We start from the raw sequence: 12,605 nt of genomic DNA, 5'->3' as shown, positions 1-12,605 counted from the left end.
GGACGCCAGTCCGCCGCAAGGCACCCCAAGCGGGACTCGAACCCTAGACCCACTGGAGAGTAGGACCTGGTCCAACCTCAGCTGGATACCTTTGGTTCTATTTCAGATTTTTTTTAGCATTCTCTCTTCTTCATTTTCTTTTTTTTTTTTTTTATACCTTCAGTTCCTTTTCCCAGATTCTTCTCAGTCTCTGACAACAGGTATTAGTGTGGCCTTGGAGTATACTGTAATAGAATTATTACTTTTTTCTCAAAAAAAAAAATTGGATCAAATGAAAATATATGAACATTTTCTTTTTTCTTTACAAAATCTCTCATCTGTAGGTAGTGACAGTCTGGACCCAATCGCCTCTCGGTGTGTCGAAGAGTCCTCCTTGATTTAATTGGGTTCATTGTCATTGGGTTTTTATCATGTTTTCTAACTGTGAACAAGTTCCCTAAAGGATGCTTTGACAGTGAGGTCACAATATCAGTCCAAACAGAGGAGGAACCTCTGTGTGCCTAGTTCACTGTAATTCCTAAGTGAACACACTGGTAATGTAAGATCTACGACTCCCTTGCTACTTGGTTGGAATAAAGTTGTTATCTTAAGATGGGATCTCTTTTTATGCCGTATAAAATGACTAATCCAGCTGTTTTGATTTTTCAACTTTTGGTAGAGAATTAAACAGGAACCATTTGACTGTAGGAGCACATTCATCTACAAAAGTGAGATACGACTCCACCGGGATATGGACAGGGAGTTCCATTGTTCAAGGTCCTGCTTCATTCTCTTAGAGTTGGGTCAGAACATCTGGTTGAAATTATGTGAAACAAATGTACCTAGACAAAGCTGAAGGTGCCTGATCGTAAGGGAATGGAGAGGAATTATCAGGTATTTGTAGCAAGCTGCCTAATGGCATAGCCTCGCTCTTGAGATTTTATCCTGTATCCAGAAAAGACTCGTAATAATGTCATTATGTTCATTAGAACTGACAGGTTTAGTCAGAAATGATAAAATGTCATCAGCATATAATGTAATTTTGCACTGTTTTCTATTCATGTATCTAATGCAGATATACTGATATTCCTCCTGACTGCTTCTCTTAAAGCAGGGGTGTCCAACTCATAGGCCACAGTTGTTATTTTGAACTTGTCTAAGGGTCACGTGTAAAAATCATAGTGACTTTTTCATCTTTAAATGTTTAAGCAAAAACTATTTTATTGAGGTGTGGTTTGTGTTGAAGTTTGTGTCTATTTAACAATATTATCATGTGACTCAACAGAATTTACAGTAGTTATACTAAATACTATGACTAATGTAACAGCTTGTTAGTTGTTGGCTGCATTATGAAGCGGTGGGCTGCATGCTGGACAATCCCCAGGGTAACGGCTCTAAAGTGGTGACAAATGCAAGCGTGGCTTGTTCCTCCCTGCCATTCAGAATGGTCAGATCGTAATCCACTATTAAAAACCGCTGCCAGAGGCTTATATTAGCTGTTTTTGTGTGGAATCATTAATAAAACATGCGTTCGGACACTGAGTGATCATTACAATGTAGACCCTTTGGATCTGTGACCGCTTTGATTAAGCGCCCCCTAGTGGCGCTTCTGTGCTACTTGTTCCAGGTATGACTGTATCAGCTGTGACTCACACACGACACACACACACACACACACACACACACAAACACACACGCACAAAGGGTTGCCACACCGTAAGCTTGTCCAACGCACCCAGAATTAATGATCCTCATTTAGTCCCCCGCATGCTGACTGTTGCTGGCGGCGCCACGGGCAGTGGTGCAACCCTAACCTGATTCATGGCAGAACCCGTACACAGCAAACAGTCACCGGAACACCGGCACGTAGCGAGAAGCCATTCTCGCTACGACCGTTGTCACGACTATCACGACCACTGTCGCAAATACCGCGATCGCGACTAACGTCGCGGCTATCGCGGCCAGTGTCGCGACTATCACGCAACTGTCACGACTATCGCGACCAACTATCGCGGCTACACACAACTTTCACGACTATTGCGATCGACTGTCGCGACTACTACTGTCGCGACTATCACGATGGCGATAGACTGTCGCGACTATCGCGTTGCGACAGTAGCCGCGATAGCAGTTTTATGAAACTTGTGTCAGTATTGACAGTGAAGCAATCTAGCACAAGACGTAGACTAGAGCTTCCTTTGCGTAGTTACAGTTACACCCACCCTGTCCATAGCTAATTACTGACACAATATGTGGAAACGTACGGCCCAATTATAAATTATATTTACCCATATCATGACCTACATATTCATATATAAATGTATAAACCACTTGCTGATTTGGTAGCGCATAAAGGCCAATATAAAAAAAAAAGTATAGATAGATTGGAACATTTTATTGCAGCGTGATCATATCACTTTTTGATGACTGCGTTGAGTTTCATTTGGACTTTATGCAATATAATTATGTTCTCATCTCATAGATGAATTAAGTTGATTGTAAATGTATTGTTTTAGTATTTTCAGTAGAGCTGCTTTCCATTTTCTTCAGTGTATTTTACACATTTGTTAAAATCAATTTGCCTTACTTCCAAAAACTAAATTTCAGTATTAATTCCATACTGAATTTCAAATGTTGTGTGATGGACTAGCATCCTGTACAAGGTTCACCGTCCCCTCGTCTTACGCCATGTGATTTCTGGGATAGGCTCAGGACCACAGTGACCCTGACCAGGACATGCGGTTAAAAAGAGTTAGTGAGAATTTCACATCTTTTCTGTAATTATAATCAGTCGCAATTCAATTTAGTTTCAAAAAAGTCCAAGTTTTATATTATAAATATTCAGTAACACTTCTTACAGCAACAGCATAATCATACTTAATGAGTGAGGTGAAAACATCCGCACAGTGTTACCTTCCACGAGGGATGCAGGTATTTGCCACAGCACATTAATATTCCAGTACCTGTCTTGAAGGGCAATAAATGGGATTACTGGTGTGACTGAGCAGGGCTTCCACACACACACACACACACACACACAAATCCAGACTGCTTATTCTTACACCACCCACTGACTTATACATAAACCTCCAACAGTAGCAAGTCGCTATTTGCTCTAACTGCTTTTTATTGCATGAGACTGAAATGCACGCATTTCTTTAAAAACACATTATGTCAGAGAAAAAAGCAAGGAATCATTTACGGATACAACACGTTCAGCGAACACCCTCCTCGGCAAATGCAGAGAGCAAAAGATGGCCTAATGAAAAGATCACTTCTTTTTGGCTCAAGAGCTTCATCATCCAATAAATGCTGAGAATTTACACACCGACTCTCAAACAACAAATGACCCAATTAAATGTAGATTACATCATGAATAATAAAAGGTATAAAATTTCAACAAAACTTCTCAAAATCAGCAGTGGTCTTGATTTAACTAAATTACAAATAAAAGTATTTCAATGACTAAAGCACTGGTGTCATATTGGAATTTAGATGGCCATTTAAAGTTAGTTCAAAAATAACGCCCAACCCATCATACATACCCTCTCCTCCGCTCACATTTATTATAGTCACCTCAACTAACCCACCTGCACTTTCAAAACTACACCTGTACACAGCAATAATTTATTTGAAAATCATTGAGTTTGTTGCAAGCTAAGGTTCTACATTTTTTCCTTTCAACCTACCGACAAACTGTATTCAAGCATCTTGAGAATCTTTGTCTTTTCCTTTACAACATTCTCCGTTGTTTCAGTACTTTCACTTTCCTGGAAATATTTTAGGGAAAAATTGATAAAGACTGACTACCTAATTAAAACACAACAAATACAGCAAAAATGTTTCTCAACACATAAGATGTAAAGTGCTCTGTGAAATGCAAATGGTCTTTTACAAACTGGTATAAAAACATACAGTTTGTGTGTGAAGCAAATATCCATTCCCCCACGTACAAATCTTAAGGACTTATCAATAACATGATCGTGTCCATAAGTCGCTAATACACCTAAAATACACTATATTTTTCCATCAAAAGGCACTGTTGTCTGAAGTCTTTTTTTGCGGTTACAGAAAAACATTGTCATCTACCACAATAATACCAAAATACTCTGTTTAAAAAATAATTTGCTGTTATTTATAGGTTTTTTTTTTTCCAGACTTGAGATTATGCCACGTGTCACTTTATAATTGTTCATAACTCTCCAAAGGGAATTAATTATTAGCAGAGGTGATGCAGATTCATTTCTCCATACCCTTAAAGCAGTGCATTTTACAGTAATTGCAATATGAACAAATCTGTCCTATTTAGATTAATAAAACCACTAATATTTCGTCAGATGTCAGTTAGGAAGTGCGGAAGCTGTCAGATCGAATTCCACAACGAATAACCCTCCAGCGAAATATCCCATCTGTCCGTTGGGTCAAGTGAAAGGATCAACCAGTCTGAAGCAGGGGCTCGTCGAGCGGCTTCTCACTGGGCCTTCTTCTCCTCCAGTTTACTGCGGTACCTGTAGTACTGCGAATCCGTGCCGAACAGCCTGTCCCACCACGTGAAGGTGGAGCCGTAGTTACCCACGAAGTTCATGTGGTGAAAGTCGTGAAAACGAGCGCCGGCGTAGAACGGCATGAGGTGCAGCGGGTTCCAGGGGATGTCGTAGCCGCTGTCGAACAACAAAAGCACATTTCATCAATACGCGCTCCTCGTACGTGACAAAATACTTACTGAACTGCAGGTGGCCACACGGCACCGGATTTCACGTCAAGCATAATTTCCTACATTCAGCGAAAACAGTGAATAAGCAGCGATTTAGAGATATCGCATTCAACCATCTTTAAAAACTTAGGTATTTGTCCCCACTTCTGCTTAATTTCAACTAACGTGTAACAACACAGGATCTACATATATGAAGTTGAACCCAAGCTATTTTACGATGTGTGCATGAAGAACGTGTCACACAAACTTCGCCTCGCCTTACAAACACAACTGGCACCAGAAGTCGTTTTGTTTGTTAGTCCAAAGTCATGTTGAAGAGCACTATTAGTCACAATAAATAAAAAGAAACATAATAAGGACTTCCCCCCTTTCATTCCTGGGTTACACTCAAAAACCCCCAGGTAAAGCTGTGAGAGAGAACTGTATTATTCGATTAACTTCAAACTACATTAAAACCCATTTTAAATTTCCAGAAATAAAAATGTCATTTCCTCAACATTCTTTTTAATGCTGACTGCTGACTAATTCAACACATTATTCTGTCTTATCTTCATCTTGGCCACTTTACATCCCCACAATAAAAGGGTTATTAAAGACAGACTTCTCTCAGTTTAATTACAAGTTAGGCTCTGCAAAAAATTTGTACAATAACTACTAAAATTAAAAATATATATGTTCATCACAGCTGGGTAATTTTTTTGTTATTTTTTTACTGGCGCAATTTAGGTTAAGGTCCTTGGCTCAAGGGTACTACAGCCAAAAGTGAGATTTAAATTTGTAACCTTTGGATCTAAAGGGAGCAACTGTAACCACTATGCTACCAGCTATCCCATGCATGCTGTGTGTGTTGGGGTGGGGGAAGAGAATCCCCACCTATGGACGTCGATGGTCTCAAGCAAACGGAAGGTCACCCATGCCCACAGCAGAACTACGTGGTTGCAGAAGACCATGATCCCGATGAAGAATCCGGCTCCCAGAATGATCGTTTCCAGGGGGTGTGCGTATTCCGCCTGCATTCCAAACGGAGCCTGAGAAGCGGACAGGAACACAGCGGTCACTCCGCAACAGATCAATACAAGGGGTGAATTACAGTTTCTCAGGATCCATTCCATATGGATGAGGAACTCACAGCCTCATCTGACAGACAGATCTCATGCAGTGCTTGCTTTCACTGAAGTCACACTTACCTGGAGAGAACATTTTATATTCCCCAAGCACCTTAACTTGTAAGCACCATGTGATTAAGTATGAATGCTGAGAACTCCCACTGCGAATTTTGCTATACTCCAGCAGGATGTCATAAATTACAAGAAGCCAATCTCCCTAATAGATCAATATAGCAAATTGATGGCAGTTTCAAGACTTTCTGGAGGACTACATGGAGTTTTTAAAAATGAAGCCCGAGAGCAAGTGATTAAAGGTGCAATCCGGTTCACGCGGAGAAAACCGCATCGCGTGAACGGCAGCGGCCGCTCGGTTCACTCACCGTGAAATCGTGGTGGACCTTGTGGATGTATTTGTAGATTCTTTTGTGATGGAGCAGCCTGTGTAGGAAGTAGTGCCACGTGTCCTCTATGACGGCGCAGCCGAAGCACTGGGCCAGCAGGCAGGGCCTTGGGAAAGAACGTGGTCAAAAGTACCCATCAAGGCACGGTACGAAGACCCGTAGACTGATCGCACACACCACTCTGAGCAGACAAAGCCTTTCAAATAGAGTACGTGCAGCTACCATCGGGGCATGGAATCCCAGTCGTAAGGAATGCTGAAGAATTCGGTGAAGTAGTATGTGCCACAAATCATGGGGAACTGAATGACAAAGTGATTGAAAAGCAGCATCTTGAAACACTTCCACTGCTTCTCCCACGTCTCCGGCTTATCCTGAAAAGGACAAAATCGGCCGTAAGACAGGTGGCACGTCGACAGGAAAATGCGTGCATGGCAAGTCCGGTAACGAAGGCACCTTAACTTAAAGCAAACATTTTACAGTTCGCCGTCGAGGAGAACGACGTACAGACGCGTTCGGGGAGAAAGCCACTGCGGCCTGCGGTCAAATCCAAACTCGTTTCAGATGAACTGGGCTTAAACTCAAGAGAGAGACGGTGTTCACAGTATGATCAGCGGTGTTATACCTGCTGGATTTTGTACTTCTGCATGAAGGGAATGAACTGGAAGAGGAATCCAGGCAGGCAGAAGAGGAAGTAGACAACCTCGTGGACTATGAGGGACCCCCATGTGGCTATCTGTAACTTAGTGTAGTTGTCCAGCATGTAGGTCCAGGCCGCTCTTATGGGCTGCTGCAGGGGGTTCTCCGGGAGCACGGAGTCCACGTACTCCACGGCCAGGTACGCGGAACTCAGGATCTCGGCCGTAGAGTTCGTTTCCATCGTGACGAGCAGCTTCCCGCCGTCGGATTCCTGGGAGGAGCGGAGGAAAGGGCGCGAGAAACGCGATCCCAAGTCGCGTTCAACTCTGATTTGACACCGCTGTAAATATTCATGCATTGTACTCATCCAGATCCAGAAAGCTGACATGCATCAAGATGTAATGTCACACTCTAATGTTCTTGCACTTAATAGAACCAAACAGAACAAAGACACAACGCAAAACACTAAGGAATAAAACATTTTCATTCTTAACTAATATTTTTCTGGAAGGAAACTTACTGTGTTAAGTACCTACCTAGGTAGGTGATTTAATTAGTGTAAATGGGTACTGCTGCTGCAGTGCAGGTGAGCTTGAACCAGCAACTTTCACAGCCAAGGCGACAACCCTGAGCGCTACGCTAGAACGACAGACACTTCTAGTCAATTTTGCCAACGTATATTTATGAGCTCCATTTCAGAGACGAGATCATGTACTTACCGTAGTGAAGCGCCGCGCACCTGAACCCTCGCACGCAAAAGCATTTACAGAAGCGTTTTGTGTGCCCATTGGCTGACGGAAGAGGAGACAGACGTCGCCGCGTACGGCGAAACGCTATTGGCTGACGGAAAAGGAGACTGACGTTACCGCGTAAGACGAGCGTGGCGATTGGCGCAGTGGATGGAGTGATGATAGTGAGACGGTGAGTCTCAGGGATGGGGTCCAATGAGCTGGCGGTGTTGAGATGCCGTTTTTGCATAACTAATAGAACATGACGTAACGACGGTGAGGCCAGGGTTTGCCGGAGAACTGTTGCTTGGAGGAGTTCATTCAGCTGTAGCGCTGAAAATGCACAAATATTTTATATACGCCCAGATATATTGTAAATCTTATGATTTATTTTTATCGTGTCGCACCTAATAAAACCTTTTTTTTTTTTAAGAATAAAAACATAAAACAAGGCCAAGACATTTAAGATCCAAATACAAGAATCATATTTATTAATATTAAAAAACCTGTTATGAAACATTAGTTCAAATATCATTGCACAACATTCCTCTTTACACTGACCTAGGACAGTAATTAATTGGTCAAAGGAGGAAAAAAAAAAAAAAAAAAAAAGGAAAGGAAGGCGTGGAGATTTTTTTTTTTTTTCTTTTTTGGGAGATACTAAATCTGCACATCACATTCATGATTCACTCACATACAGCAGTAGTTAAAAACAGTAGCTACAATTAAATGAACTGTTTATGACCATGCAGACTGGCTTCTGAACCCAGGCAACCAATGTAAATCTGCAGTTGCATGCATGCCATAACATTCCCATTAGCTACAACAATGAAATGCATCAACCTTGGTCGTCATCTGAAAGTACACAATATAAAAAAAATGCAGATATGTAGTTTCAAACATGTAGACTCCGTATCTCACACTCACAATTATGGCATCTCAAAGTAAGCAGGAATATGCAGAATTCCTTGAAATGTGATATTTCGTGTCAGGCATACTTCACAACCTTTATTTCTTTAAAATGTTATACATGACATTGTTTTCTGTTTCATGTAGCAAAGAATACTTCGGTTGCTGGATGCTGCCTTAAAGTTCAGTGTAAAAAGGCAAAAAACCAAAGGCCCAAAAAAAAATAAAAATTTAAAATCACAAGTTCCTTCAATACACCAATCCCTGTAAATAACCAACATTCACTGACACTTCAGCTTTTAAGTGATTTTGTTAACACAATATTGTACCACTGATAATGATCCACAGACATCAGCTCCTCACTGACCACCTTTATAATCCCACCTTGTCCCACGTGAAATTTACCTTAGTGTCAGTAACATTTTGTTTGTATTTAAAATGTGTTTGCACTAAGTGTCTTCTCACAGGTTAAGAACAAGTAAAATCTGATCCCACGTAGTTCTTCCCTTCAAGTGCAACGTCTCCACGAGCCCACTGCTCCGAGAGAGAGACGACAGTCCGCCTTGCACCGACCCGGGATGAGGCAACTTCCACGAGGAGGCCTTGGCCTCTCAAACTGGTTCAGCGAAGCCACGTTTTCCGCTTCAAAACAGCAGCATGTTGATACCTAGTCATAAAGGCTTGTCGATGACTGTAACACCTGATGGGAAAGTGAGAGGGTTTTCTTCTGTAAACCACACTGCTTTATATCCCAAGACATTCCAAATGTACCGAATTAGAAACCATTTTCTAAATATAATCATTTTCTTAGTTTCTCAATAGATGGTACTATTTTCTAATTACAAACATCTCTGAAGTATAAATGCCCAATCATAGCTGGGTTATGAGCAAATTACCTCTTGATCATTTTTTTTTTTTTTTTTTAAATATGTGTAATGGATACTTATAACCACCTTACATCAAATACATAATGAGCACTGGAAAATAGCAATACCAATATTTTTGTAATTTTCTTTTTATTCCCACATTGTGCTTATTATTACCTGCGTAACTCCTGCCAGTACTCATGCAGGAAGGTAAAAGTGTCCACTTGTCAGTGCTGGGATTGTAGTACTCAACGGAAGCCAAGTTACAGGAGCCGTCATCTCCTCCGATTACATACAGCAAATTGTTTACTGCGCAGACACCTGACAGACAAATGCCATTTGAAGTGTTTCATAAGTGAAAAGTTATCAAGACCTAAACAAAGCACCAGCAGAGAGCAATGTGTGTACATGAGCTAAAACAATGTATACTACAATATAAATAGATTCTGTCAGACAACATATTGCAGCAAGATACACTGTAAAAACTGCCACAGCAGAAATCTGACCATTTAACATACATCAAGATCAAAGTAATATAGTAACAGAGTATAGCGAGTGCTTCGTTCCTCTGCCTGAATCAGAGAGGATGCACTGTGCACTGACTGGAGGCATAAGGAGCACACGGAAAGTAAAGGCAGTGAAGGCAGCCAGCCACAAGATGGCAATACAGAGGTAAGAACGCAAAGCCAACGTGGCCCAAGGCATGTTGCTCCACCAGCTAGGGAGAGGGAACATGAAAAAATAAACATTCTCACTCACTCACACACACAGACAGACACATTCTTTTCCTTAAAAACACACAGACATGGATACACCTTGCAGGTTTTCTACTTAGGTAGATTTCATACTCCTTTGCCTCTTACCAGCATTTCTACGGCACATGTTCATGTCAGCAACCTGCTTCCAACTGTTGGTAGCTGCGTCATACACCTCGCAGCTCTTCCGCACTAGTGGTCCATCGTGACCCCCAACAGCGTAGAGTAAGCCTTTCAGCACCCCGACACCTGAGCAGCAGAAAAAAGACAGTTGCAGGCATAGCATAGTGGTTAGACTATCTGCTGTTGGACATCAGTGTTGCAGTTCAAATCTCACCTTCAGCTGTAGTACCCTACAACAAGGTTCTTACCTAGAATTGCTCCAGTAAGATTCCCCAGCTATGTAAATGGACAAATAATTGTAAGTAGCTCAACACTGCAAGTTACTTTGGAGAAAAGTGTCAGCTACATGAATCAATGTAGGGAGACGTTTACACGAGTGGGTCCCTGCTGTTTTTCATTAAACTGATTATGGCAAGGGGCTGTGAATTAACAACCACATGAAATGTGAAATGCAGAGAGTATTAACATACAGGAAGGTATTAACCTCTTCCAGTTCAGGGTCACACTGATCTGGAGCCTATGCCAGAGGCAGGGTACACACTGAATGGGATGCCAGTCCATCACAGAGCATAATTTCACACACACACATACAGGCAATTTATAACCTGCATTTAAAAAAAAAAAAAAACCAAGTTAAAAACATCTATGACTACCTGAGTTCAAAGATCAGACTGACCTGCTCCGCTGCGCCGCGTACTCATCTCCGCGATATAGGTCCACTCGTTGGTCTTTGGGTTGTAGGCTTCTACGGTGCTGAGGCACTGCCTGGTGGCGCCATCGTATCCTCCGACCGCATACAGTATCCCTGGAAGAGATGAGCATTAGCATTTGGAAGGCCTCTTTCTCAGCAGCCGAAGTGTGGAGTTTGACGGGACGCTAATTACCGCCAACTACACCAACCCCCACGCTGCTTCTCCTCGTGTTCATGGGTACAATGTGGAACCATTCATTTGTCTTGGCGTTGTATGCTTCTACAGAGGACAGGCCTGATACAAGCACAGGAAGTTTTTACATTTCTGCATTGTCAAGCATATAAATGTCACACCGTGTCCCCTTCTGCAAGGCACTGATCCGATTAGTTTGAGTACCGACTTCTACGTGGTCACTGCACAGTTTAAAATATACAATTACTTGAGAAATAAGAACATACTCCAGAACTATGCATGTTTTCCATCTACACACCAGTAACATGCATTCCCCCCCCCCTCCAAAGCAGAAATTTTTAACCTGGGGTCCACAGACTGATCCTCTGGAGGTCCATGAATGAGCTTCAAGCTTTCTTTGAAATAATACTGTCTAAAGTTTAAAAAGAATGCTATGCTGTTGATTCTATGTGAAAGTAACCAGCTCTCAGCACTGATACATTGAAATCAATTTATTCTCAAAATTTATGGATGTTTTTCTAGGAGGGGTTCTTGGTTTTCATCAGATTCTAAAAGGGGTCTGTGGCCTCAAAGATTAAAAACCCCTGCTTATATACTTCTGGCATAAAGTGTTTCATGGGTCACTCCACAAAGAGTACTCCAAATACTCCATGTGACTGGAATGAGGAGATGTTACCTGTGCTCCCATCAAACCCTCCAACGGCATAGAGAAGCCCATTTAAAACCGCAGAGCCCAGGGTGCTCCGGCGGTCCTGCATACTGGCCACACAGCTCCACTGGTCCTTCGTGGGATCGTAGGAGTCGACCGTGCGCACCCTCAGTGACCCATTGAACCCCCCCACAGCGTAGACTATTCCCCCCATATAAACCACACCTGGAAAAGCCACAGAAACACATCTCAAATTCTAATCCCAGTCATTCAACAAACAGGATACGTGAACAACGCACATCCTGAAAGCCTTCAGAGTCACAACAGAAATCCATAACACGTCTGTTTCATGCAGAGTCACGAGCCTAAAGGGCTGCAAGTTATACACAAAAAGAAGATAAACATATGTATGTAGGCACTGAAACAAACCAGCCGGTCATTTTCACACATTTTCATAAAATGCAGACATCAATAAACATGCGTGTTAGCAGTCACACATGAACACATGCGCGCGCACACTTTGCTGCAAAGACTGTTGGTTGATAATTGCCACAGGCCCGGTTAATCAGACCGCTATTAAGGAATTTTTAACATTCAGGAAGCCATCAACAAGCAAGAAAAGGCAGCAACTGCAATCCCTGTCAGCAACTTTTTTTCTTAGTCAACTAATTAACGGGAAATAAAACAAAAGCAGTCTGGCTGTGTTTACCTCTGTCAGGACTGCGCCTGGCTAATTACCTCTGCCTGCTGCCTGGAAGCAATTCACCAGCGCATGTCCAGGACAATTAAGCTTCTCCTCCACCATCACACTGCAGGAAAGGTGCTGCTTTCGAGTAAATTACCCTGGGGAGAAAG

General features: G+C 42.2%; 2 protein-coding genes across 5 annotated transcripts in view; both read right to left on the bottom strand.

Moving 5' to 3' along the window:
* Positions 1-3,096: 3,096 nt before the first annotated feature.
* On the bottom strand, positions 3,097-7,600 carry msmo1 (methylsterol monooxygenase 1). Of its 4 annotated transcripts, none has more exons than XM_018735659.2 (7): positions 7,556-7,600; positions 7,357-7,475; positions 6,823-7,107; positions 6,423-6,571; positions 6,180-6,306; positions 5,567-5,721; positions 3,097-4,640 (listed from the first exon to the last, which is right to left on the bottom strand). In XM_018735659.2, the coding sequence occupies exons 3-7, from the start codon at positions 7,075-7,077 to the stop codon at positions 4,451-4,453; spliced, it is 876 nt and encodes a 291-aa protein (XP_018591175.1). In that variant the 5' UTR covers positions 7,078-7,107; positions 7,357-7,475; positions 7,556-7,600; the 3' UTR covers positions 3,097-4,450. The 4 variants fall into 4 exon arrangements, with proteins under 4 accessions (XP_018591175.1, XP_018591173.1, XP_018591174.1 ...); XM_018735657.2 differs by having other exon boundaries at positions 7,373-7,475; XM_018735658.2 differs by having other exon boundaries at positions 7,373-7,470; positions 7,556-7,598.
* Positions 7,601-8,182: 582 nt separating this feature from the next.
* Positions 8,183-12,605, bottom strand: part of klhl2 (kelch-like family member 2) — a 17,936-nt gene continuing 13,513 nt past the window's right edge. Inside the window, exons 10-15 of the mRNA XM_018735975.2 lie at positions 11,778-11,975; positions 11,102-11,203; positions 10,894-11,022; positions 10,203-10,343; positions 9,517-9,660; positions 8,183-9,173 (exon numbers count right to left, since the gene is read on the bottom strand). Coding sequence (XP_018591491.1) covers positions 9,145-9,173; positions 9,517-9,660; positions 10,203-10,343; positions 10,894-11,022; positions 11,102-11,203; positions 11,778-11,975 — 743 coding nt within the window. The 3' untranslated portion in view covers positions 8,183-9,144. The remainder of the gene's footprint in view (positions 9,174-9,516; positions 9,661-10,202; positions 10,344-10,893; positions 11,023-11,101; positions 11,204-11,777; positions 11,976-12,605) is intronic.

The sequence above is a fragment of the Scleropages formosus genome, chromosome 16 (genome assembly GCF_900964775.1).
Source record: "Scleropages formosus chromosome 16, fSclFor1.1, whole genome shotgun sequence".
NCBI classification, from domain to species: domain Eukaryota; kingdom Metazoa; phylum Chordata; class Actinopteri; order Osteoglossiformes; family Osteoglossidae; genus Scleropages; species Scleropages formosus.
The sequence above is the reverse complement of the archived record's forward strand: the minus strand, read 5'-3'. Positions and strand labels throughout refer to the sequence as shown.